This window comes from Schistocerca nitens, chromosome 1 (genome assembly GCF_023898315.1).
Source record: "Schistocerca nitens isolate TAMUIC-IGC-003100 chromosome 1, iqSchNite1.1, whole genome shotgun sequence".
NCBI lineage: Eukaryota > Metazoa > Arthropoda > Insecta > Orthoptera > Acrididae > Schistocerca > Schistocerca nitens.
In genome coordinates, this window is record NC_064614.1 from 473,331,496 (window position 1) to 473,359,066 (window position 27,571).

Below are 27,571 nucleotides of genomic sequence, written 5' to 3' on the forward strand. Positions count from 1 at the left end.
AACTTCCGAGACATCAAAAGGAGTGTTATAGAGCCACCATTGTTCATGATAATTTCATATGATTTTGTAGATGACTTTACTAAGGTTTATTTTTTAAGTATTCCATCTTATTCACTAGGAACTGTTGCAAGAAACTCATAAATTAATACAGAAAAATAATATTCTCAAATATTGTACCACAGGACAATCAAATGTCTGCTAAACATATTACAGAACACTATCCTATAATGAAGCTGTAATTCAGTCTGGCCTTACATTACACAATAACTAAACAGATTTATAAAAATAATTCAAGCCTAAGAATTTAAGATAGCACTAAAAAAATTTCTAATGTAGCACTGTTTCCCCAGAATGTCTTGTTATACAAAAGCAAGGTTTGTAATGTAGAATGACAGCCTAAATTTAGCTTGTAATAATGCATAGAGAGGAACATTTCTGCTGATGCTGTGTGTACTGTCAATGCTGTATGATAAACTTATACCAATAAATATGTAACAAAAAAATTATGTAAGTTTTTCTTTCCCATACTCATGTGTATAAGTGCCTGGCTTATACTTGGCAGCAAGGGCTTCTGTACAATCTTCTGCTCCATATTGGCACATTACTGTCATCACAATTCCTTGTGGAGTCATTTCATTGTGCATGAGTTCCTCATTGAAACCTCCATATTGCTCATAAAGAGGAGAAAAAAGCTTCCATATATATTCCTGTAGAATACAAATGTCAAAATGATGCCTCATTTAGCATATCAAGATATAACAATGTGCAGAAAGTTCTTTTTGAGAATTACAAATTATTTAGGAAAACGGTGATGACTCACCACAAGGCAGAAGCAATGTGTTGTTGATAAGTACACAAATAAAAAGTACAGAGCTTTACTAGCTTTCCCGATGAACTTCCTTTTTCAAGCTTGTAGGAAAAACATGCGCGCACACACACACACACACACACACACACACACACACACACACACACACACACATGCACATGCCTGTCTCTCTACATTGCGCTCAGTGACTACCTGCTGTTTCCTGGCCCTTAGCCCTTAGTGAGTGTACTGGGGTGTGGTGGAGGGCCAGGGTGGGGTGAGGTGAGGAATGGAGAGAGGCAAGGGGAAGGTAGTAGGTTGGGGCAGCTTGTGGGAGGGGGTGGGGTGTCTGTGGGCTAGCTGGGGATACAGGAAGAAGAGGCAGGTGGCAGGCGGCTGGGCACACAATTTCACAGACTAGGATGTGAGATAGCAGAATACAACTAGCTGTCACGAACTGGATAGGATCACTGGGAGAGGGGATGGTGTACACACACACAGTGCTCTGCTGCATGCTGTGCCACTGGGTGGTCCACATCATTTTTGGAAACAGTTTGGCAGTGACCATTCATTCTAGCTGATAGCTGGTTGGTTGTCATACCAATGTAAAATGCTGTGCAGTGGTTGCAGTATATAACATGGTGGCTTTCACTGGTGGTCCAGCCTCTGATGGGGTGGATAAGCCTGTGATGGGACTGGAGTAGGTGGTTCTGGGTGGGCGGATTGGGCAGGTCTTGCATCTGGGTTTTCTGCATGGGTGTGATCCCTGTGGCAGGGTATTGTGGATGGGAGTGGGATAGCGATACACTAGGATGTTGTGGAAGTTGGTTGGATGGTGAAACACCACTTTGGGAGGGGATGGAAATATCTTGGATATAATGTCCCTCATTTCACGGCATGGTGATAGGTCATCAAACCCTGACAAAGGACATTGTTCAGTCGTTCCAGTCCTGGGTGGTATTGGGTGATAGGGGGGGGGGGGGGGCACTTCTTTGTGGTCGGTTCTTGGGATGGATGATGGACGTGAGGATCATGTGTGTGTTTTGGTATACGACATGGGATATCTGTTTGTGTATTATTTCTAGAGGGTATTTCCTATTTCCTGTCTGCAAAGGCCTTTGCAAAGCCTTCAGCATATTGGGTAAGGGAGTTCTCATCACTGCAGATGTGTCTGCCACAAGTGGCCAGACTGTATGGGAGGGATTTTTTGGTGTGGAAGGGGTGGCAGCTGTCAAAGTGCAGGTACTATTGGTGATTGGTAGGTTTGATGTGGACTGAGGTGAGGTGTGGATGGAGCTATCTGAGACGAGGAGATCAACATCTATGAAGGTGGCATGATGGGTGGAGGAGGACCAGGTGAACTGCATGGGAGAGAAGGTGTTGAGATTGTGGAGGAATGAGGATAAGGTGTTCTGGCCTTGGATCCAGATTATAAAGATGTCATCAATAAACCTGAACCAGACCAGGGGTTTGGGGTTTTGTGAAGCTAGAAATGATTCCTCTAGGTAGCACATGAAGAGGTTGGCATTGAAGGGTGCCGTGTAGGTGCCTATGGCTGTGCCACTAATTTGATTGTATGCCTTCCCTTCAAAGGTGAAGTAGTTATGGGCTAGGATGTGGTTGGTTAGGTGTACAAGCAATGAACTGGTGGGTTTGGAATCTTCAGGGCGTTGGGAAAGATAGTGTTGAATCGCAGCAAGGCCTTGAGCATGAGGAATGTCGGTGTATAAGGAGGTTGCATCAACAATGACGAGTAGGGACATGGGAGGCAAGAGTATGGGGATGGAGGAGAGCTGGTGCAGGAAGTGGTTGGTAACTTAAATGTAGGGCTTGGACAATTGGTTGTTGATGTTGGTCAACAAGGGTTTAGATTCTTTCGGTGGGGGCACTGTAACCAGCCACAATAGGGCACTCAGGATTGCGAGGTTTGTGGATTTTGGGGAGCATGTAGATGGTGGGTGTGCAGGCTGTTGTTGGAGTGAGTATGGAAATGGATTCAGGGGAGAGGTTCTGGGAAGGGCCTAATGATTTCAGCAGGGATTGTAGATTATATTAGACTTCTGGTATGGGGTCACTTTGGCAGAGCCTGTAGGTGGAGGTGTCGGACAACCCATGGAGTACCTCTACCAGGTAGTTACTCCAGTTCATCAAAACAGTGGTGGAACCTTTGTCTACTGGGAGGATGACCAGGTCAGGATCCATTTTTAGGTTGTGTAGGGCATTCCTTTCTTCTGCTGAAAGGTGGTTGTTCTTAGGGAGGGACCTGAGGAAGGATCAAGAGACCACGTTGAAGTTAGGAATTCCTGGAAGGTGGCCGGGGGATGGTTAGGTGGGAGTGTGGGAGGGTCACGGTTGGATGGTGGGATGAACTGGGACAGGCAGGATTTGATGTTAGGATTGGATTGGCTTTGGTTAGAGGGGTTGATCGCAAAGAAGTTTTTCCACTGTAGGAAGCAGGAGAAGGAGAGTAGGTCTTTCACAGGTCCTACATGATTAAAACTGGGAGTCGGGCTGAATGTGAGGCACTTGGATAGGACTGAAACTTCTGTGGAGCTGAAGATTTTGGTGGAGAGACTAACAGCAGTGTTCTGGTTTTGTTTTGGTTCTGGATTTCGTGGAGTGCTGGTAGGGGATTTTGTAGGATGTGGTAGGTTCAAAAGGTCAGCTAGGCAGGGTCTGGGTGCTATGAGGTGTTGACAAGGAGGTACACTGTGAGCTGGGTTGGGGTGGATAGTGGTGCCCTAATGTGGGAGTAGGAGTTCAGCAGGCTGGATAACTTGTGGAGATGGTGTTTGGAAAATTCTAATAGGTGTTGGAGTGTCAGGATTTCAGTTTTGGTGATAAGATGAAGGACTGCACAGTAACAGTATTTTGTGGAGGGAGTGAAGGTGGTTTAGGGATGTCTGTGCCATGGAGATTGTTTTCATAGAATCAGGCTTGTCAGGGAAAGGGACAAATATAACTAAGTCAAAAAATAATAAAGGAAATTAAAATAACCAACAAACTAACAAAAATGAGGACAGGGAGCCACCCATTTACAGGTGAATGACAGGGAACATTGCACAATAAACAAACACACACACACACATACACAAAGTTAAGAAATTGTAAGTCTGTTCTAGTGTGTTGCATGCAACTAGCATTCTCATGTTTAAGGTCTTTGTCAGGGATTTTGTCTTAGCAGTGAACTGTATTGTTTTTCATAATTTCCTTAACAGTTTGAAGGGAAATAACACCAAAACCAAATTATAGCTGAATTAAGGTAAATTAAAAATTGTATATTTCATGCAATAGCAAACATGGACATATGAAAAGAGTCACATAAATACTAACTCTAGGGTAGAATAATTCCTCCATCTACATAATGAGAGGAAATATTCTGATGGAATCATACTCTACAATAATTAAGCAGAAAAAGTTCTCCAGTACCCTAGAGGAAAGGAGACCAAAATAAAATGATAGGTAACATTGTCCATCATTTTAAGGTTCAAACCATATTCTAAAAGCTCTATGGTAAGATGTATACAAGTTATTAAGAAATTATATTATTGTATATTGTCAAGAGGCTTTTTTTAATGAGTTACATCAAGCTCCTTTGTAATGTTAAAATGTAAATTAAGTGGAATAAGTAAAACTTGATTCCATTATAAGTTAACTCATTCATTGGTTTTAGTAGTTTTCTTATTTTGATATTTTCCATTTGGAGCTTTATGTGTTTTAGATGTGAACACTGATACAAAGCTAGGTGATTTTTGAATGCTAAAACAAGATTCTAATTTTATATTCACAATATGCACTGACAAAAGAAAAATACATGAGGCCATACACAAATGATATTTTTTCTGTATTTGTTGACAGAACAGTCCATGGGTGTACTGCCTGTTCTCAATGTCCAGTGTAATAAGCAGTACACTCATGGACTCTTCTGCTACTGTTTTTCTGTTTACCAAATAACTGAACTAATCTATGCTATTCAGCAAAATGTGGATATACAATAAACTTTGCTCACAGGAAGTATTCTTACCTTCATACTTTTTACTTCAATTGTTGTTTCTTTGGCTATAAATAAATAGAATGAAAGGATAGATGCAAATGGTGACATAATTTGTGGATGAGACTGGAGAGCTTTTGCATGACAAGTCAGATGTATTGATGACATGCAAGTACTGAGAATCTAGCTGAAGAATTGACAAAGTGCCTACAATGTTTGCCTCATGGAGTACAAAACTGATGATTTGTTTGCTGGTAAAAAGTACTGAGCAATAAGAGGCTGCGGATTCAGAAAGATAAAACCCATTTATGAAGCAGTGATAAAACATAAGAAAAAATCATAAAAAATAATTAACAAAGGAAACAAGTGAATTGAAGTACTAATATCAGTAATTGCAGCTGGCAAATTGTTAAGAATGAGAAATGTAAAGTTAAAAGTAGCTGACATTTCAAAGCTTTAAAGCTCAAAGCAATGAGAAATGGAGACCAAGAATGGAATAAGCAAAGTACAAATTTTTAATAACCTAGCCTGATGAGAAAATGGAAGATAAAGATGTATTGATATCTGCAACATTGCTCAAGTCTGGAGAGGGCACCTATGGTGGAAACAAAGCTGATATCCCAGAACAGTCATATGAACTTCCATAGTGGGCAAGTATAAGGTAAGTTAATAACAGACTCTCTTTCAGCTGCTATTATCTGACTTTGCCTCTTCCAATGAACTATAACTGCAACTGTTATTTGTCTGGACCAGTTCTGACTTTTTTTTTGGTACCTTGACTTATGGACTTATGATATGAGGTTACCAGCACCACCAAGTTTAATGAACCTTTGCTTTATGTCATATGTACAATATGTGTGCGTGATACGTTAGTAGTTCTTGAACCAATATCAGTATCACTTGTGAACTATTGCATACTAATTTCTATTTGGAACTATGACTATTACTACTTTTCATCAAAAACTATAATTGTTTGATTTCATGAGTTACTAGTCAAATTTTGATCTGTTGTTACAGAAGTTTATCATGTTCAATAAATGTTATTGGCCCTAAAGTGAGGAGTACAACATTGCCAATGAGGAAGTCTGAGTTTTGGTTTACAAAGTACTACCAAGAATGGAAACTTTCTCAAGTTTTGGCAGCAATGACAAACTCACATCAAAAATTGGTCAAGCACTTAATTAGTTTGAGGCTGCTCTGCCACCTTGATATTTCTGCCATTTAATGAAGCTCAAAAAAACAAGTAAGTATATCAAAGATGCCTTGTGCTGCGGTTTAAAGAAAGTGATGTCAAATATCCAGACTGCCAATGGATCTTTTTACTGTCTACAAATCCACAGTTACATTACTTAGTTAAAAAGTAGGCCCTTTTCCCCAATCCATCTGTGCTCTCTTTACCTGATGTATTCTAAAATGGATGTGGTAGTGGGAAGGCTAGAATTCCTAAAACACCACAAGATATATACTGAAACGTATGCATCTTAGATTGCAGATTTTAAAGGCTTGAATATAAAATGTAAATTCATATATGTGCATGGTGAATCATATGTCAGAAGCTTAATGTATGATGTAGTGATTCACTAAGCCTTGGATAAGGATATCTGTAAACAAGCTTTAAGACAGTCTCCCTGGCTGAAGTGCTGCAAACTGTACAGTGCTGAAGTGCTGCAAACTGTACAGTCTGTTGAAACATCACAAGTGGCACAACAAACCTTTTCAGCAGACTTCGATATTTCAAATGTGGCCCAGAGCCATAACGATACAGTGCAGACTTTTCCATAGTGGACTGTAAAGTGCTGCCATTGATGCACATCATGCACAGTTTATGTCACTATTTTAATCTGGCTGAGGGAAAGCAATCAACTTTCAGGTCCACATTGTCTTAAAGTCAACAGCAAGTCAGAGATTTTGCAAAGCTCATCTGATTCTGTTGACTATTTAGGGAGAGGCTAAGATTGAAGTAGAGAGACTAGAAAGGGCAACAACCAGTTTTATCTCCTGTTTTCCACAGTCAGTGGGTTTCACCATTAGTGGGACTACAAATTGTTGCTGCTCTTTTCAGTTGTATGAGGGCTTTAAGCAAACCATTAATGCTCCAGCTCAAATTGATTCTAATCCTTTGTTTCACCTAGATGACCGCTTTCCTAAGCTTTCAGGAAGAATTTTTTTCTACAACTGATCTATTTGAGGCATATTTTCAGTTGCCTCTTGATGAAGATTGCAGGAAAATGTAAGTCTTGAACACACTGTTCAGATTGTGTCAATATAACAAAAGATTATTGCAGGGTTTCCATATTCTGTGAGTTATCTCAATGATATTATGGTCACTGATCACAGGAAAGAACAGCATTGGCACAATCTAGTCCCTTCTTCATGGCCCTTGTAAAGAAAGGCTTTTCCCAAATGTTCTTTCTTTCAGTTAATGGTCACCTTTGTAAGCTATTTCCTCAGTGAGGAGGGCCATCAACCAGCATAGGCTACTTAGAACATGCCTGGCCCTAAATCCATTAGAATGCTTCAGGTATTTCAATAAATTATGTGTGATTTATTCCAGAGGCAGTCTCCAAAGCTCACCAATTAAATTGTCTCCATAAGAAGGGAGTCTCCCTTCAGAGCTCAGAAGAGCATAATCTGGTTTTTCAGAAGTTAAAATTGGCCCTCCAATCAGCACCCTGCCTTGTATCTTATTAAACCCACTTGCCACTCATGTTGCCAACAGAAGCTGGGCCATCTTCTCCAAGTTAGAGGATGGTGTTGAGACGCCAATCACATTTAGGTCAAAGAAATTTCTTCCCAAAGACATTATTTACCGATAAAAAAAAAAAGAAGCACTAGCCATAATATTTGGTGCTCATAAATTTTGCATTTTTTTGTATGGGCACAAATTTCATTTTAATACCAAACACAAACAGCTCATCACTTTTTGGGTCATAGGCAAAATTTCTAAAACATATGGCCCATCATCTTCATTCATGGGCTTCTGCTTGTAGGACTGAGTACTGGCCCATCTGACTGGTTAGCCTGCTTATTTTACCATAAATAATGCACAAATTGTATCTCCTTTGCTGGGATGACAAGAACTTTATTAATTCATGGGTCAAGTAATATAGAGCACCTTTTAAACACAGCATACACTAAGACAAGACTCACGAGGAATCAAATAAGGTTCTTGTCAACTAGTTCCTAAGAGCTATGCACAATGAGAGTGATGGCAGAACTCACACTAGACTGAACATGAACATATAAATTGCTATAAACTAAAAACAAATGGCACAAAGATAACACACAAACATAGCACTCCTGGAAGTTGGCGTCCTAGCTAGACAGTGCAACATTGAACACTCACGGCATGACACATGCATGAAAAACTTGTGCACTACACTGTACAGAACTGCTGGCCCTGGTCGTTACAACTGCCACTTCAGTGGAAGGGGAGTGCCATATAGGAAGTGAACTGGGAAATGGATACAGCAACCAGATCTCATGTTGCAATGGTTCCCTAGAGTAATGTCATGGCTGGTGCTGGTGCCAGAGTTGCTGTTACTGGACCAGGTGCTTGATATGCTGCTCGGTATGCAATAGCTGGTTGTGCTGCCTCAGTAAACAGTTGATGTTGTACTGTCAGTAGGCAAATGTCAGTTGTTTGTGATCCACGCAGATGGTAAACTCACAGACTTCCAGCTGATGATGAAAGTATTTGATTGCCTTCTACATCACTAACAGTTCTCGATTATATGCACTGAACTTTGTTGAGATGATGTCAATTTCCATGAAAAGCAGGCTAGAGGCTGTCACGCATCATTGTTGTGTTGTTTCATTACAGTGCCCACTGCTGTCTGGCTTGCATCTACTATCAATGCTAACAGCACACTTGGCTGATGGTGCAGTAATAATACAGCTTTTGCTATTACTTGTTTAGCTCATCTGAATGTAGCACTCATGCAATCTGTCCACATAATTGCTGTTCCCCTCACATTTCAGAGCTGCTAGCACAGCCATTAACAGTTTCTGAATTTCTGCTGCATGTGGTAGATGTTGACGATAAAAATTAAGCAGTCCTGGGAATTGACACAGTTCTTTAACTGTGTATGGCCGGGAGATCTACAGGATGGTCTCCACTTTGTCAGATAGTGGTAGCCACTTGACAGAGAGGTGCATCTGCCAGGGAAACTGACTTTTGGCTCACCATACATACACTTTGCTGTGTTCAGAAGAATGGCAGATTTGTCCAGCCATCTGAAAACTTCTCTAAGATCCTGGCAATGTTCTTCTGGTGAGGGAGAATACCAATATCTCATTGAGTTAAGCAAAACAGAATGGTGGGCCTTGCAACATGGAATCAATAAATCTCTGCCACCTCTATGTAGCATTCCTGAGACCGAATTTCATGAATTTGCTTTCAATTAGGCCAAATGGTGCAATTATGACCATCTTCAGGATGTCTTCATTGGTGACCGGTATCTGTGTATATGCCTTGGCACAGTCCAACACACTGTACAGACAGACACTGCTCAATGCATGGTTGTAATCTTGCAGTAATGGTACTGGATTAATGACCCAGCACTGTGCAGGCATTGAGTGCTCTATAGCCTCTGCATGGATGCCACCCACCATATTTCTTCGGTGTCAGATGCAACAGCAAAGACCAGGGGCTACTGGATGGTCACATGTTGCCCTCACAAATCATACTGTCAAACTGGCCCTTAGCAATTGTTTACTGATCTGAGGGTAATTGTCACATCTACAGGATAACAGCGGTTGGGAGTTTTGTCAGTGCCAGAAAATATTGAAGTAGGGTGGTGTACTCATTGTCTGTGGCTTCAGTCAGTTTGATGGATTGGATGGTTGCATGGTGCCCAAATCCTGCAGCTATCAGTCTGGTAGTTCGGTCAACCATGGTGATGTCAGAGAGAAGGCTGCAGTATGCCAGGACGTTCACTCCTATTATTGGATTTGTGATGTCCATGATTTTGAAGTCCCACACGAATGCCAGGCGTAGGCCTAGGTCCATCTCAAATCAGTGAGTACTGTGCATCATGATAGAAGAATTGTTTGCAGCATTCAGACAGAATTACATATGCAGCCTACATCAGTGTAGCATTGTTCACAGGAAGAAACACAGATTATATTTCCTGCCTGTACACCAATCACTCACAAATGGATACTGTGATACAGACTGGTAATTGGATAAAGCCTCTACAGCCAATCGAATCTGGCATTTGGGTGCACACAGTATTAAGTACATCAATGCTATTGATCACCAAATCTTTTGTGGTACCAACTTAATCCCTTTTGTGACTCAGTCAAAGGCACAGATAAAGTAATGCTGTATAAGTGCTTCTGGGATGTTCATCAGCCATGATGACTACTGTTGTTTTGATGAGACATTAAATGGCTGATCTTCTGGGTCAACATGTCTACCTTTGCCATCAGAGCATCATGGTCAGCATGCAATACTGTGGCAGAAGTACTTACACACTGTGCAGCTGCTACGGTGATAGGTGCAGATGACATAACATCCTGGATGTTGTTTATCAGTTCTGCCATGACATCTAAAGACATTTTGACCTGCAAAACTATTATTGTTTTGATGGAAGGCAGCAACCAACTACTTCAGATCATTCTCAGTAGGCTGTCCAGTATGTTACCACTGTCAATCTTGCTTCACAGATGCCACAAGTACTGAGAGACTTACAGTCGCAGATGTACTGTGTCAGAACTTGGTGGAGGCATTCTTCTTGCAAAGCTGATACTCGGTGAATAAGCTTTGCCTTCAACCAGACGTAGGAATAACTCTGGTGGCACAGCAATCACATCTTGCACCTCAGTCATGTACTGACGGTCATGCTGGCTCACTACCAGTGCAAACCTGGTAGCATCTGTGGTTATTCTTGAATAAAAGAAACTGGCTTCAATTTGTGCAAGTGAAAGCACCAGATCGTGAGGCCAGAAAAGTGTCAATTGTATGGCAAACCTGAAAACAGCAGGGTTGATTCTTATTGGATTTTTCATCACCCTACAATAATACTTCCTCTTATTTGCATGGCAGGAAATGCGTATCATGTCACGATCACCAGTTTGGCCATAGGGCTGAATACTGGCCTGTCTGATGAGTTAGCCTGCTTGGTTTGTGATAAATAACACACAAAATGATATCACCTTTGCCAGTATGACAAGGTCTTTATTCGTTCATAGGCCAAGTAATACAGAATGTCTTTTAGACACAGTGTACACCAAGACAAGATTCATGAGAAAACAATTACTGTTGTTGACTGGTTACTACAGTCTATGGACAATGACGGAACTCAGCATAGAGTAAACATGAACATATAAAGGAAACAGTTCAGAGTTAAGAGACACCCTGATGGCTAGTGCAGACCTAATTAGACAATGTGAAATCGAACACTCACAGTGCAACACACATGTAAAATGCTCACACACTACACTGGTGTTCATGCCAAATGGCACACTGCCTAACCATCTGTGCAACAGACCATTAGATGTAGCAGCTTGCCAGTTGCTTCATCCTAGGAATACCCTAGTCATATTGATGCAGGAGTTGGAGTACCCAACATTACAGAGAGGATGGCATGACCACTTGGCATTATCCAACATCTTCTGTGTGGAGTGTGATGCACCTTGCTCTCTCCATTAGACCAGTTTTCAACAGACCATTCACTATTACATTTCCCTTCATCATTCTAACCCAAATGCACTTTCTCACCAACCGACATGTCCAGATCCTGAAATTGATCACCCGGAGATAATTCGTTTGCAGGCAGACACCCAACTGGAGATCATTTGAAGAGCTCCCTGTAAAATCCCATGACATTGCTACAGCATCTAAGAGTGACTCACATTTTTAGTGGGTGCAGCAATATGTCCAGTCAAGTTTGCCTTCCAAGCTTTCAGGTGCACAACCACCTGGCCCTCATTGTTTGTTTCATCAATGGCACCAAATTCAGGTTTGGCAAGGTGTGTCACACTCCATACAGAAGATGTTGATTAGTGCTGAGTGGTCATGCCATCCTTCCTGTAATGATGGGTGCTCCAACTCCTGCATCAATATAATTAGGATATTTCCAGGATGAAGCATCTGGCAAGCTGCTACATCTACTGGTCTATTGCACAGGAGGTTAGACAGTGTGCCATTTGCTATGTGCACCAGCCAGTCCCACCCATTTCATTTCCTTCCAGGTCAATGCTGATACAGCCATGGGGCCAAATTCATGCTGACTTCATGGACCTTACCTTGTATTTCTTGTGGTTAATCTCAAAATGGCACTGAATGTATTTTGCAATTGTGTTCCATAAATAAAGGTAAATTTAATGAAGAAAAGTGTGCATCCTACAAAAATGTCGGCTGGTATTGTGACCAGTTATGTATTGCAAGTTACATCGTGTTAAAAGTGTCTGAAGAAAACTGTGGTAAATCTATAGCCTGTGACAAAGAAACCATGTTGACGATGGGTAAACAGAACAGTATGAGTTCCACAAACTTACATTTGAGACTTCTAATATTTTGATGAAAAATAATAAGATTCTTACAGCTACTGAACTTTTGATGAAAAATAATAAGATTCTTACAGCTACCTTCACTTCCCTTATGCAGGTCTGTTTGTCCATTCACACCAATTTTCCCTGTTGCACTCAAGACCATGTGCAGGCTATCACGTCTCTGCGGACACTGGCTACTTACAAAGAGCTACGCCATTTCCTCAGCACCATCAGTTACTATCATCAGCATCTGCCTTCTGCCGCCGCTGTTCAGGCACCCCTGACGGACACGCTATCAAGCAAACAAACTTCCGGTATCAAACCCGTCTCTTGGAGTTCTCCGATGCTAAAGGCCTTCAAGGCTCTGAAGACTTCTTTAGCTCCACTGTAACACTTGCCCACCCTGACCCCTTGACTGAGTTATTCACCACTACGGATGCCAGCGACAGGTTTTCGACGCCCTGCATAACCTAGCCCACCCGGGGTTCGAGCCTCCACACGTCTCATATCAGAACGTTTTGCTTGGAAGAATATCAATTGGGACTGTCAAACCTGGGTACACAGCTGTGTTGCTGGCCAATGCAACAAGATCAGCCACCACTTCTCCCCGCCTCTGGGCAAGTTCGACATTCCCGCAGGACAATTCCTTCACATACATGTTGATCTGATTGGGTCTCTTCCTCCTTCGGAGGGTCATAGATATATCTTATCAACTATCAACTGTTTGTCTCGCTGGGTCAAGGCTGTCCCTCTCCCTAACATTACTGCCGAGATGGTAGCCAAGGCTTTCATTGGCTCGTGGATTGCTCGTTTTGGGTGCCCGACCACTGTGCACCGATCAGGGTCGACAGTCCGAATCCTCGCTTTTCACCATGCTCTGCAATATCTGCGGTATTAAAAAAATACACACTACCACCTATCACCCACAAAGCAATGGGTTGGTGGGGAGATGGCACCGCGCCCTCAAGACGGCCCTTCGATGCCATGATTGTCTCTGGTCGGAAGCTCTCCCGTGGATGCTACTTGGTCTACACTCAACTTATAAACCTGACCTACAGGGGACTATATCCGAATTTGTTTCCAGCGAGAATCTGGTCCTACTGGGGGAACTTATTCTTTCTCAGGTTAGCGAGGATCTTCCCCCCTCGCCAGATTTCATTAGGCGGATGCACACGCATTTTCAACAAACGCGTTTGCACCTGCCCATCAGTCACTCACCACCCGAGGCTTATGTTCCCACCACACTCTCTGACTGCTCCCACGTCATGCTGTGTGATGATGCGGTTAGGCAGCCTCTTCAACCTCATTATCTTGACCCCTACAAGGTCCTGCGGTGGGGGGGAGGGGGGGGGAGGGCGGGGGGGGACATGACTTTTGATATCATGATTAAAGACCGCACACAGACAGTTTCTCTGCATCACCTGAAACCAGCTTTTGTCGACCCTGATGGTCTCACGCCACTGCAGTTGGGCTCTGCAGACCATCCACCCTTGACCAAGAATGAAGATGTGCTCCCATCAACCTCACCACACGCCTCTTCCGCCAAAGACTGTTCACCACTGTTCGCTGGTTTCCCGACCTCGCCCCATTTCACCCTGCGCAGGTTTCATGTCCTCACCTCCAAAGTCAGAGTCACACACACCTACTATCAGTTTGTCCTGCTGCGTACCGCCGCACCAAGTGAACGACGTTTCTATAGTTACGTTCGACGACCGAGTGCTCATTCTTTTGACAGATACCAAGGTCCCGCCATCGGACGGTCCCTTACACGTCAACATTGCACACAACCTCACACTCCCGCATGAGTGTGACTGAGCATCTCTACGTGCTTTCATTTCTATGGACAGCTTGATCCACTTAAGGGCCACACACGCCTCCACCACTCTGTCGACTGCCCCGCCCGCTTACTCCCGGACCAGTCGCCGTCTCATCTGGCCATGGTTGACTGACTACGAAGTGGACCTGACCTGCCTCTCACCGCTCTGGATGCACAACCCACCTCATTCAAGATGGAAGTACCTGTGGTGCGCCTCCTACACGCACAATTTCCACCATCGTCAACGGCCACATGCCCTCACCCTTGAACATCTGTAGAACTCTGTACAGCATGGGTTGTGGAGGGGGGGGGGGGGGGGGAGGTTGCCGTGTGGCATCGATAGTTTGCATCGACTGTGAAACTTAATATCTGTGAACTCTAAGTGCTCTGTCGAGCCTCCATCTTAACTCTACTTTAGTCAGTTCTTTGTTATACTTCAGAGTGTTATCCACTATGCCACCTTACTCAGTCCTTGACTTAACAGGCTCCTACCCACAAAGTATTACAATTTATATACCTTCTTTTGGTCATTTAGCAAACCTGCACATATAAATTAGAACAAAAAGAGAAATGCTCAAGTGGGGATCCTGAGACTACTTGACAGCAGAATATCCATTTATTACTTGAGTTTATACATGCTACATGTAACATCCTAAGCTTACCTGAACTCTTCTTCCTTGATTACATATTTTATCTCGTTTTGGTAATTTAATGACTACATTATTATTTACCAGAAATACTGTAAGGATAGCAGCAAGCTTACACTGAACAATACAATGTACATCACTTGTAATCAGAATATTCAGTCTTTCAGTTTAGAGAATCAGCTAATTTGAAGGAGTGATGACTAATAAGGAATGACTTTTTTGGGTTTTAGAGATTCCTGTTTCATGCTTTGTGTCTGATGGGAACTTGTTCAAAAAGATTGCACCATCCTCCAGATATTAACTTTCAATGCTAGGCTATATTGGAATTATTTTTGCGGCTAATAAGAAGTTGTGAAACGAATTTTTATTGTTAGCAACAAATATGATTTTCATAATGGCAAGTGCTTAATATGTCCAGGATATTGGAAGAGGCCCTGAAATATAAGTTAGTCTCTACTTCATATAGCATTGTTAGTAGTATCTTTTGCTGAATAATTACTTTCACAAAAGAGTGCCTTCTCTGTATGTATTTTTATTGCATTGAATAATTTATGGTTATTTTGTCTATTTTAACTCACCTTTAAGAGAGTCCTTATTCTTGTATATCGCAATTTGTTACGAATATTTTGAAAAAATCCATTAAAAGCATAGAATGGTTCAACATCATTCTCATCTGACAACATAAGACTTAGATCAAAGGGGACGTCATATGACAGATCCCCTGCATCTGCAAGAAGTCCTGCATCTGTTAGTAACTTTGCGCGTGTTGTTGCAGATAATGTTATGGAAGAAGCCTTAGTCTTTAGATGTTGGAGGATGAGTCTCCAGTTCGCTGGATCATAGTTAACAACAAAGAGACCTGCAAATCAACAAGAGATTTATTTGTGCTCTCTGACTACCAGATGCAACATCATCTTTGTGCATGCAAATAATAATAATAATAATAATAATAATAATGTAAAAGCCCAGGTAAGGTATTGTTCAAATGGCTCTGAGCACTATGGAACTTAACATCTGAGGACATCAGTCCCCTAGACTTAGAACTACGTAAACCTAACTAACCTAAGGACATCATCACACACATCCATGCCCAAGGCAGGATTCGAACCTGCGACCACAGCAGCTGCGTGGTTCTGGACTGAAGTGCCTAGAACTGCTCGGCCACAGCGGCCAGCCCGATAAAGTATGCATGTTGACACCTACAGAAGCCATAAAATAGTAGACAGGTCACATATTGAGGCACTTCTGATGCTAACTACTTCAATTGTTATTCTGTTGATGCTTATGCATTGATCCCTATCAGAAAACACTTGATTCAGGATGATGGTAAGTTCATTCTTAGAGAGCATTAACCTAGGTGGTAACCAATCAACCATTGTCAAAGACATCACTGAACCAATGGATTCTGGGGAGCTCACACCTACATGCCACTGGCTAAAAGGAAAGAAAGTGCCATACTTTGCTACTTTCAACATTAACTCACTCTTCAAAACTGAAAAATTGAAACATATTACAGATACCCTGGCCAAACAGAAAATCATTATAACAGTGTTACAAGAGACCAGATACAGAGATGGAGCAGTGTTTGAATTAGAAGGATATCAGATTCTGAATAGAAATCCACGCAAGAGAGTAATGAAGACTGTACCTCACATTGACACAGGTCTCATAATCAATTAATGACCCATCCCAGCTTCATATAGGTAGCACTAAGTATCTGATGACTTATCTGGCATAGTGATAATTTTGTGGGCCACTGCATGGAGTTATGATTAAAGTTCAGAGAAAAAGGTCAGGCAACTGATAACATAACTGTAATACAACTGAAATGATTTAAGCAGCACAGGCCAGGAAGATCCTCAGGAGGCATGAATATTAGGTTTTCCATATTTAATTGGTCTTTTGAGTGACATCTCATGGCAGTGATGGCAGCTACCATCCAGTCCACTCTGAAGCAGTGTATCTATTAGCGAAAATCATATGAAATTCCTACAGTGGTTCATAAGATTAGCCTTCTCATATAGGCAGGAGAACACAATGGGAGATTTGAATTTATGTAATGTACACAAGAAGAAGATATGTATAGATTTGGGTAATAATAGTTTTGTGTGGCTTAATGGCTTAGTGCAAGTCTTTCAATTAGATGTAATTTCATGTCCATACTGGACAACATTGAGTTGGTCCATTATGATGCGCAGGCAGCAGAAAATATCATGGTATCAGCGAAGAACCATTGCTGCTACATGGAGTGGTGAAGATCAAATGAAATCTCTCAGTCACAGAGCAACTACCATGCTGTGAGTTCTGCTATTTGCCACTAGGTGGCAATGGCATCATTTTCACTTGAATCATTATAATTCAGCCAATTTCCATGGAATACTTCCAAATTATATGCATAATACACACAAACCTTCCTCAAAAACTGGTCTACCAGTAAGTAAAAACTGTTTCAAAATGCTTACAGCAGTTCCTGGGATTAGTGTGAACGTACAGATAGAAGTGAGCAGGGCACTTCAGTTTATATATTTAGTGATAAAAGAAATGCTGGAAGCCATCACTGACTTCAGATCCAAGAACAGTAGGTTTTCAACACTTTCTTTCAGGGCAAATAAGATATGTGGTCAAAGCACATGCCCGCACAAATGAAAATAACAGAACAGATCCACAGAATGTAGAAGAATTTTGGGGAGACATGGAGGAGACACAGTTCAAGATTCCAACCAAAAATGTACTTCTTGCAGACTCCAGTGCTTTATTCAGGAAGGGGAAAATTCAGTAAGATCATTGGGAACTATCCATTCTACAAGAGGACTAATCAAAATGGCAAACAACATGTGAAAGCTTGTGAATGTTTTGATCTGGAAATGAAGTCAACAGCACTTAAACATCTTCTATGCAAAAAGAAAATGTATCTCCAAATTCTTTACTAGGAAAGTTAAAGACTGATCTTGTAGTGAACTTAGGACATGTGGAGAAGGAAATTCAAAATGTCAACATCCTCAGGATTGAAAACTTACATTTAGGTCTTTTTTTCTAAAATTTATGTCAAAACTAGACACACTACTGATATTGTGAAACTTGATACAGAGAAGCTTATAACCAGATACTATTTTAAGATGAGCTTGAATCAAAAGAACTATCAAGGATGTGTGATGCTATGACTAATAATGTGATATATATATATATATATATATATATATATATATATATATATATATATATATATATATATATATATATATATCCTTTCTTTTACTACCTTGTACTTCATAGATCTATTTCTGATGACATAGAATATTTTTCATTTGCTTATATACTGTAGAACATGAAGTGTGTGTGACTTTGTTTAATATGCTATTTTCTATACAAGTTCCTTATGTAAAGACTATGATTTTTTTTCTGATAATATTTCAGATAGTTTTGTTAAATGTATCATATGAAACGGAATGCAATAGGCAAAAGTGTTGTAAGAACTGTGGAGCAAGAGAGGCATCGATAGTTGTCGGGTCGAACAGTGTGTGGCAGTCAGTGGCAGATGGCATGTAAGCATGGTGGTACGGATGCAAGTACTGTGGGTAGTAATGCTCTGCGTTTAATGTGTTATTAATACTGGACTTTCTTGTGTTAGATCAGTTTGAAATTTGACTCTATGATGGATATTCTAAACAGACGTTGTATTACGCAAATGCTGTTGGTTTTTGCGGGATGATGCATGTGGCAGTGACAATGCACTCATGAACTGACAGTATAGTTGCCAGTTTAGAACTGAGCTGCATTACATAAACTGTGAATTTAATATTGGCCATTTTCTTGACTACGATATATGGCATGTACTAAAACACTAACAACCAATGCTGGAAACTGTGAACTGTGTTGCTACATAAGTGACTGTTTTCACGGGAACAGTTTTATTATGAACAATGAATATTAACAGTTGATGGAATGTCTAACTTCGCAATTGGCAAGTTATAGCAAATGGAGTGTTAATTTAAACACATCATGTGGTCTGTGCCAAACTGTCGTGTGTGAAAGTTGCAGTTGAACTAATATGACCTGCAGTTGCTGCATAAGCAGTTACCTTGTTCTGCCCTATGACAAATGGATGCCACACAACTTTTTACCACCACCAGCTGAAATAGGATGTAAGGAAAGAGGATATTTTAATGCCAAGGACACAACTGGATGAACTTACAGGATTCGATAAACTGAATCCTGATTCTAAATGGGACTCATTACAAAGTCTTGCTCAAAGTTTCAATCTAGTTCCAATTGTTAACAGTGCAACCAGAATAACAAAATACTCAAAGACAGCTGTCGATCAGGTATTAACAGATTTAGACAAAGAAAACTGTGAGGTGTGGTAGCAAAGCTAGGATTATCTGATCACTCAGGTCAAATCATTAATATAAAAGTGGCTCCAGAAGAAACAAAGAAAATGCATATTTACAGATGAATTTTTTCTAAACAAAATAGATATGAGTTTGCCAAACAGATAGCAGGACAAACATGGGACTCAGTGTACTCAGAGGTAGATGCAAATGAAAAATTCAAAAACTTCATGACATTGTTTAAATTAAATTCTGAAGAAACATTTCCTAAAGTATTATGTCCATTATCAACAGCAGGAAAAAACAAGTGGGTCACAAAAGGCATCAAAAAATCGTCTGAAACACTAAAGTACCTGAGCTCCATTAAACACAGCCAAACCAATACAGCTTTCGCACTCTTTTATAAAAGATATAGGAAAACATATAGGAAAATATTGCTTGCAGCAAAGAGAGCTCATAACTCCAAACTGGTGCTCTCTGCTGAAAACAAAAATAAGGCAGTATGGAAGATTGTGAAGCAGGAAACTGGTACCAGGAAAATGAATCTGTCAAACTTGAAAATCAAAGAGGGAGGGACTCCAATAAAAGACCCAAAATATTTGGCAAACTATATAAATGATTATTTTAGTAGCATAGGAATAAAATTACAGGAAAATTTTCTTACAGCAGCCCCTCAGGTCAAAAAGCCAAATAATGGTGTATCACACTCAATGGTGTTATTCCATACAACACAGGAAGAAGTCTATAAAGGAGTCAGCAAACTGAAAAACAAAAATTAGCTGGTCTGGATGAAGTCCCCATTTTTATAATTAAGGACTTTACCAAGAGCCTACTTCCACCTTTAGTTGATATTATAAATCAATCTTTCAAGCAGGGCTACTTTCCAGACTATTTAAAATATGCTAAATTACTACCTCTCTTCAAAAAAGGTGATGCAGGAAAAATTGAAAATTATAGGCCAATTTCTCTACTCTTATGTTTTGCAAAAATATTAGAAACTATTATGAAAGATAGGCTAATGAATTATTTAAATAAATACAACTTACTGTCTGTTGACCAGTTTGGATTTCGATCAGGGAAAAGCACAGAATCAGCAACAGCACACCTCACAAAACACATTCTAGAAGCATTAGATAAAGGGAACTACACAACAGGTATATTTCTTGATCTAACTAAAGCGTTTGATACAGTAGACCACAACATATTGTTAAATAAGTTAGATGAACTGGGAATAAGGGGGCTTGTGGAAAAGTGGTTCCAGTCATATCTAAAAAATAGAAGACAGATAACTGAAATCTCACATATTTCAAGTTGCTCAAACTATATTGTAAAGTATACTTCAAACCCAAATTATGTAAATATAGGTGTCCCACAGGGTAGTGTCCTTGGCCGAATACTATTCCTCGTTTACATAAATGACTTCCCACAGAGCATCAAGCATGGACAAACAATATTGTTTGCAGATGACTCAAGTGTTCTAATCAGTGACAAATCACCAGCACTATAACAACTTTAAGTTAAACAATGAAACTATATAATGTGTAGACTACACAAAATTTCTTGGTATGCATGTTGACAGTCAGTTAAAGTGGGAAGAACATATTAAAATACTTAGTAACAGAATCGCTACAGCATGCTATGCTCTTAGAATTCTGACTGCAGTGTGTGATACTACATGTGTCAGATCCGTATATTCTTCTTATATCCACTCTGTTATTACCTATGGAATAATATTTTGGGGAGTCAACAGTAAAAATATTCAAATAGTTTTCAAATTACAGAAAAGAACAATTCGTATTATAACCAAGAGTAGCAGTAGGGCTCACTGCCTTGAACATTTCCTAAAGCTGGAAATCCTAACTGTCCCCTGTGAATACATTTTTCAAAGTATTATGTATGTAAAAAAAATATTGACTGGTATATGAAAAATTCTTTAGTACACAGCTATGAAACTAGAAACCAATACAATCTGCATCTAGAGAGGAAAAATAAAGCTAAAACTCAACAGAGCTTGTTGTACAATGACGTTAAATTATATAGTAAATTACCCCAAAATATAAAAGATATTGACACAATTGGACAGTTCAAAACAAAACTAAAAAAATTTTTATTAAATAAAAGTTATTACGCAGTAATGGACTATCTGAATTAAAACATGTAGTGTAATTAAAGTAGCCTGCATTGTAATACATGAGGAAATAATTATAACATGAAATCCAGAATTGTACAGTACTATAAGAAAATTACATAAGGATATAAAACTAATGTAAGATACCTCAAAAATGTGTGTAAATACTAATTTTATGTGTATAAATTGTAGGTATATTCTATTGTATATGATTTTGTTGACGAAATCCACACAATGTAAATTGTTACATGGATTAATAAAGAAATCAATCAGTCAATATCAGCAACTTCAAACCGCTTCTACCACTGTCGCCAAATCACGCTGACCCAGAACAGCTAAGACTCAAAACCATTCCTCTCTTCGAGAAACACAATTGTAACCAATTCAGTTGCTTTATGCTTTGTAATAGACCATCCCTTAACGTTTCTCTCTATAAATAAAAGTAGTGTATTGTAAAGACTGTTTACCTTCAGTGATTGTTGACCCCCACCCCCATCAGTAGTTATTGCCATCATTTATTTGTTTTTGCTTTTCAATATATTTGGATGTACTATTCATTTCATGTGTTGTATGCAGCTTTTGGAATAATGTGCTTCAATGTGTATATACAGTAATTTAGACAGGCTGAATTTATGTGTTGCACTGTGAAATGTGGCCAAACATGTAAGTTGAGGCATCTGCCATTGAAGTTATTTACACTGACCCATTACAAAGAAGTAGCTTATTCGCCATTGGTTCAAGTTAGCGTATTGGTGGGAACTTCGAATCTGACAGTTGTCAAAGTACATGATCTTTGTTTAGATGCCACTTAATGTCATATTCCCATTCATTCATGTTTAGGTGCAAATTTATCTGGATTTAACTGTTACTGGTAAGCAAAATTACAGTACACTGTGTCATTATTTATCAAATTAGCTTCAGATTGTTTTACTGTTTTCCACTATCAAAGGATTTTATTATCAGGATTTTAACAGGATTTGGAAACTTCTCATACAGAGGTGTGCTTTTGAAGTTTCCTGAAGTAAAACAGGTTGTGGGGTTTACACAATATTAATTTTCTTCATGTAGTTTTTTGTTAAACATTTTCTGATTACAAATTCACGGTCATAGTAAATCTCCAGGAACCATTTTCTTCACAGTCAAGAGCAGTTAAAATATACATTGATTGATGGTGAAAGGAAAAACTTTGCTGGAGAACAGAAAGAGACATGCATGTTAGTATGCAGAAGGAGGTAAGGCAACCAAAGAGCATCAAGAAGTGTGAGTCATTTGATATTCTCAGAAAATACTATAAATCTAAAAAGCTTTCAAGAAGCAAGAAAAAACACTATCAAAACTGTCCGAATTTTATCGCTTACAGAATCAGCAGACGCAGGCCTTACTGGATGCCCTTGGACAGCTCGTCCAGGGCCAACGTGCAATACAAAATGATGCGGCAGCCGCCGCTCCACCACTAATGCAGCCGCAAAACGCAGTTGCACCTACTTTTCGTCCTTTTGATGCTGCACTGGAAAGCTGGACGGAGTGGTCACACCAATTTGGATTCCATCTCGCCGCCTACAGAATTCAAGGTAACGAGCGGCAGCCTTTTTTATTATCTTCCATCGGGGTGACCACGTACCGTGTGATAGTCAAATTATTTCCCCGATGCGACGTAGCAACTCTGTCCTACGACGAAATTTTGTCTGCATTAGATGCATATTTCAAAGAATCAGTCAATGTAGTTGCCAAACTGTATACCTTCTTTCGTACAAAACATACGGCAGGTCGGACTAATCGGGAGTGGGTTGCAACCTTGCAAGGCCTTACTAGGGATTGTGCTTTTGAGTGTCAATGTGGACTCCCTTATTCAGATACTATGGTGCGTGATGCAATTGCACAGAACATTTCTGATGTTCGTATAAGGGAACAGATTTTGAAACTAGTCAATCCCTCCCTTCAACAAGTGATGGCCATATTGGATCGGCAGGACACACTTGACTTTGCTCAGGAATCATTTGAACCTTCGCCACCCGTGTGTCAGGTTAACCGGCCCGCCGGGCGAGCTCCATGGAACAGTAAACAGTCCTCGCGCCCGGCTGCGCCGCTGCCACCAGACTCTCAGCCACGTGTACCGCGCCGGCAAGCAAATGCAGTGCTAAAATCATGCCCGCGGTGTGCTACTAGACATTCGCGTGAGAATTGCCCGTCACGCCAAGGTATTTGCTTTTACTGTAATAAAAAAGGACATGTTCAAAGTGTTTGCCAGAAAAAGCTCAGATTGTAAACTCAAAATCATTCCAGGCCCTTTGCTTCGCACTGGAATCGGAATCGAACCAAGGATACTTGGGCTCGCGACACTTCGCCCATGGAAATTCATATAGTTCATGCCACTCCACCCAGTGCCAGTCTCTCTAACAGTGACTGTGTTCGTCCCACAAATAATCTGCGTCGATGTCGCCGGCACTCCCGTCAAGTCGCAAGTGATTTTGTACCAGTGTCAGTTCACGCTGCACGAGCCAGTCGCTCTTGTCGTCAGCAGGGCAATAAACTTTTTGTGGACTTGGACATTAACGGCAAAGTGATACCATTCCAGCTCGATACCGGGGCTGCAGTTTCACTGATCAATCAAGGCACTTACAAACTGCTGGGCACACCTCTGTTGCGTGCCGCAACTGTTAAGTTAACTGGCTATTTGGCTCACCAGATCCCTGTGTTAGGACAGTGCAGCCTTCTTGCAACATACAAGGGACAAACAAAACTTGTGTCATTTTATGTCCTTCGTTCTTCTTCTGCAGTGAACTTGTTTGGTTTCGATTTATTTCAGTTGTTTAACTTGTCTATAGTCAATCAGGTCCTATCAGTGAACCAGACTGCCTTCAGACAGTGTTTCTCGTCTATGTGAAGAATTTGCAGACTTTTTGCACTGTGCCTCGGTTGGGCTAAGAACTATAAAGCACATTTGGAACTGAACGTAAACGCGCAACCGAAATTTTTCAGAGCGCGCAATGTTCCCCACGCATTACGTGATGAGGTCGCAAACACATTACATGATTTGGAATCACAAGGTGTAATTGAACGTGTGCAGGCTTCTCTCTGGCCATCACCCTTAGTAATTTTGCCAAAACCTTCCGGAAAATTGAGACTTTGTGTGGACTTCAAGGTAACAGTGAATTCACAACTAGTGACTGCAACTTTTCCTTTACCCCGCCCGGAAGATCTTTTTGACAATCTGTGCCCGGGTAAATATTTTTCGAATTTCGACCTAGCAGATGCGTACTTGCAAATACCGGTGGACAAAGAATCCCAGCGTGTTTTGGTGGTCCCTACGGCAGTAAACTATCTGGACGATATTGTGATCTCCGGAAAGACAGAAGAAGAACATTTAGCCAATCTCAGAACATTATTTCAGGTCTTGCGACAAAATGGTCTTCACTTGCGGAAGGACAAATGTGTGTTTTTTGCTCGTGACTTAACCTATCTGGGACATGTACTCAATGCCCAAGGCATACATCCCAGTCCCGAGCACCTCAGTGCCATACAAGACTTGCCTTCGCCGCAGAATTTCAAGCAGCTACAGAGTGTGCTGGGAAAAATAAATTACTATAATAAATATATCCCACACGCCTCTTCCATTTCAGCTCCGCTTCATCGCTTACGCCGTAAAGGTGTTCCGTTCGTCTGGACGATGGAATGCAACCGCGCCTTTCGCCAGTTGAAATCGGCGTTGCTTTCCAATACTTGCCTTATGCCATTCGATCCCCAGAAGCCCCTTTTGTTGATGGTGGATGCATCGGATTTCGGGATCGGTGCTGTGCTTCTTGCGCACAAAGATGGATCGTACGATCGCCCTATTGCCTTTGTATCCAAATTGCTCTCGTCTGCGCAAAGAAATTATTCACAGATCGAGAAAGAAGCATTGGCTCTCGTATTTGGTGTTACAAAGTTTCATGATTTCTTGTATGGTCACCACTTTACCATCATCACAGACCACAAACCTTTGACATCGCTTTTTCATCCGACCAAGCCTGTACCTCCACGTACAGCGCAGAAATTCATTCGCTGGTCTATTTTCCTCTCGCAGTACCGCTACGATATCTTGTATCGGCCCACTGCTAAGCACGGAAACGCCGATGCGTTGTCCCATTTGCCTGTTGCTGAGGATAGAACATTCGATGCCTCCGAACTTGCTTGCACGTTCATTGATTCGGAAACCGATGACGTGGTCGAATCGTTTCCGATTGATTTTCGTCGTGTAGCTACAGCCACAGCTGCCGACCCTGTCCTTGCTACCGTTTTGCGTTTTGTTGCTACGCAATGGCCCTTGTCAAAGTCATGGATTGGGGATCCGTTGGTTTGCCGATTATTTGCTCACAAGGAGAGACTTTTTGTACGATGTGGTGTTTTCTTGTTGCATTCTGATAATGATCATTCCAGGGTCGTGGTCCCACGTTCATTACAGTCCTCTGTCTTACGGCTTCTCCACCAAGGACATTGGAGTATAGTGAGAACGAAACAGCTTGCTTGTCAGCACTGTACTTGGTTCAGAATCGATGCCGCCATTACGAATATGTGCTCTTCTTGCATGGTGTGTGCCGAACAACAATCAGCACCACCGCGAAAATTCTTTGCATGGCCAAAAGCCACTTCCCCTTGGCAACGCTTACACATCGATTTTGCTGATCCATTCTGGAATGCTCGATGGTTGGTTGTGGTGGATTCATTCAGTAATTTTCCTTTTGTTGTTCGGATGTCTTCCACGACGTCATCTGCCACCATCCAAGCGTTAGCTGCTATCTTTTGCATTGATGGTCTTCCACAGACTATTGTTTCTGACAATGGCCCACAATTCATGTCTGCAGAATTTCAGTCATTCTGCAAGGCCAATGGTATTCAACATCTGCCGTCCGCACCGTTTTCGCCACAGTCAAATGGTGCCGCTGAACGATTGGTCAGGACTTTCAAGTCACAGATGTTGAAGTTGAAAGAGTCGCATTCTCGGGAGGACACGTTATTGCTCTTTTTGTCCTCGTGTCACTCTCAGCCCTGAGATGGTCACTCGATGGCTGAGTTGCTCCACGGTCACCCTCATCGAACCTTGATGTCTTTGCTACATCCGCCGCATCAGGTTCCTGTGCAGCGGCAGACACCTGCTTTTGCTCCAGGCGACGTTGTTGACTACTGCAACTGTCGAGGTTCACGGCGTTGGCTCGAAGGGCGCATTCTTTGCTGCCTCTGCCGCACTATGTATCTGGTTTTGGGGGCCTCTGGTGAGGTGCGTCGGCATCTCAATCAGCTGCGCCTCTGTCGTCACACGGGATCTGCCGCTCCCCGTCTGCTTTCAGCGATGGTGCCATCTGGTCAGCGCCCTGGGGACCCATCTACTGGCTCGCCTCAGCCCCAGGTGTTACCAACGCTGCCTTCCATTTTGCCCCATGGCGATGCGCCACCACCGCCGCCTGTTCTCCTACTGGCAACGCCTGCAGTGGACTCGTCGCTGCAACCGCCGGGCGCCTCCCTGGGTCACGCATCGCCGATCACTTCCCGTGACCAGTTGTCCTCCGGCATGGAACTCTTGCCCGCACCGGACCATATGTCATCTTCGCCCGTCGGGTGCCCCGGCCTGATGGAGGTCGACCCTTCGGCCCCTCCTGTCTCTCTGCGGGTGCATAAACCACATGTTGGCGTGCACCCTGGAGCAGGTTTTCAGGCGTTTCCTAGCTCCCCGCAGTCTGAATGGCAGGGTGCGGGTGGCACAGCCTCGCCTGTTGTTAGGCTCCCCACATCGTCACATACGTCAACATGGGGTCCTCCCCACGGCAAGCGGAAGCCTTATGCCACCGCCGTCTGCCGATTTGTGGGAGAGGAATGTGGTGTCACCGCCAGACACGACACTTGCTAGGTGGTAGCCTTTAAATCGGCCGCGGTCCGTTAGTATACGTTGGACCCCCGTGTCACCACTATCAGTGATTGCAAACCGTGCGCCGCCACACGGCAGGTCTAGAGAGACTTCCTAGCACTCACCCCAGTGGTACAACTGACTTTGCTAGCGATGGTTCACTGACAAAATACGCTCTCATTTTCCGAGACGATAGTTAGCATAGCCTTCAGCTACGTCATTTGCTACGACCTAGCAAGGCGCCATTACCAGTTACTATTGAGATTATGAATAATGTACCGTCAAGAGCGACGTTCACCATTAATGGATTAAAGTTAAGTATTCCACCAGCTACGTCCGTTTTTTGCTAAAGTCTAATTTCCTTGACCTGTTCCAGACCTCACGCCAGCCTGCGTGAGCTAAAACGCGTGCCTTTCGGCTTCCTCTCAAAACCGGTGTTGGCTCTCCTGCCAACCCACAACACTTTTAATGGTGTTAG

The 27,571-nt window shown here is 41.8% G+C and overlaps 1 protein-coding gene across 1 annotated transcript in view; it reads right to left on the reverse strand.

Moving 5' to 3' along the window:
• LOC126251949 (aminopeptidase N-like) overlaps nucleotides 1-27,571 on the reverse strand; it is a 278,934-nt gene that overhangs the window by 72,469 nt on the left and 178,894 nt on the right. Inside the window, exons 14-15 of the mRNA XM_049952717.1 lie at nucleotides 15,338-15,618; nucleotides 529-707 (exon numbers count right to left, since the gene is read on the reverse strand). Of these exons, the coding sequence (XP_049808674.1) occupies nucleotides 529-707; nucleotides 15,338-15,618 (460 nt within the window). The remainder of the gene's footprint in view (nucleotides 1-528; nucleotides 708-15,337; nucleotides 15,619-27,571) is intronic.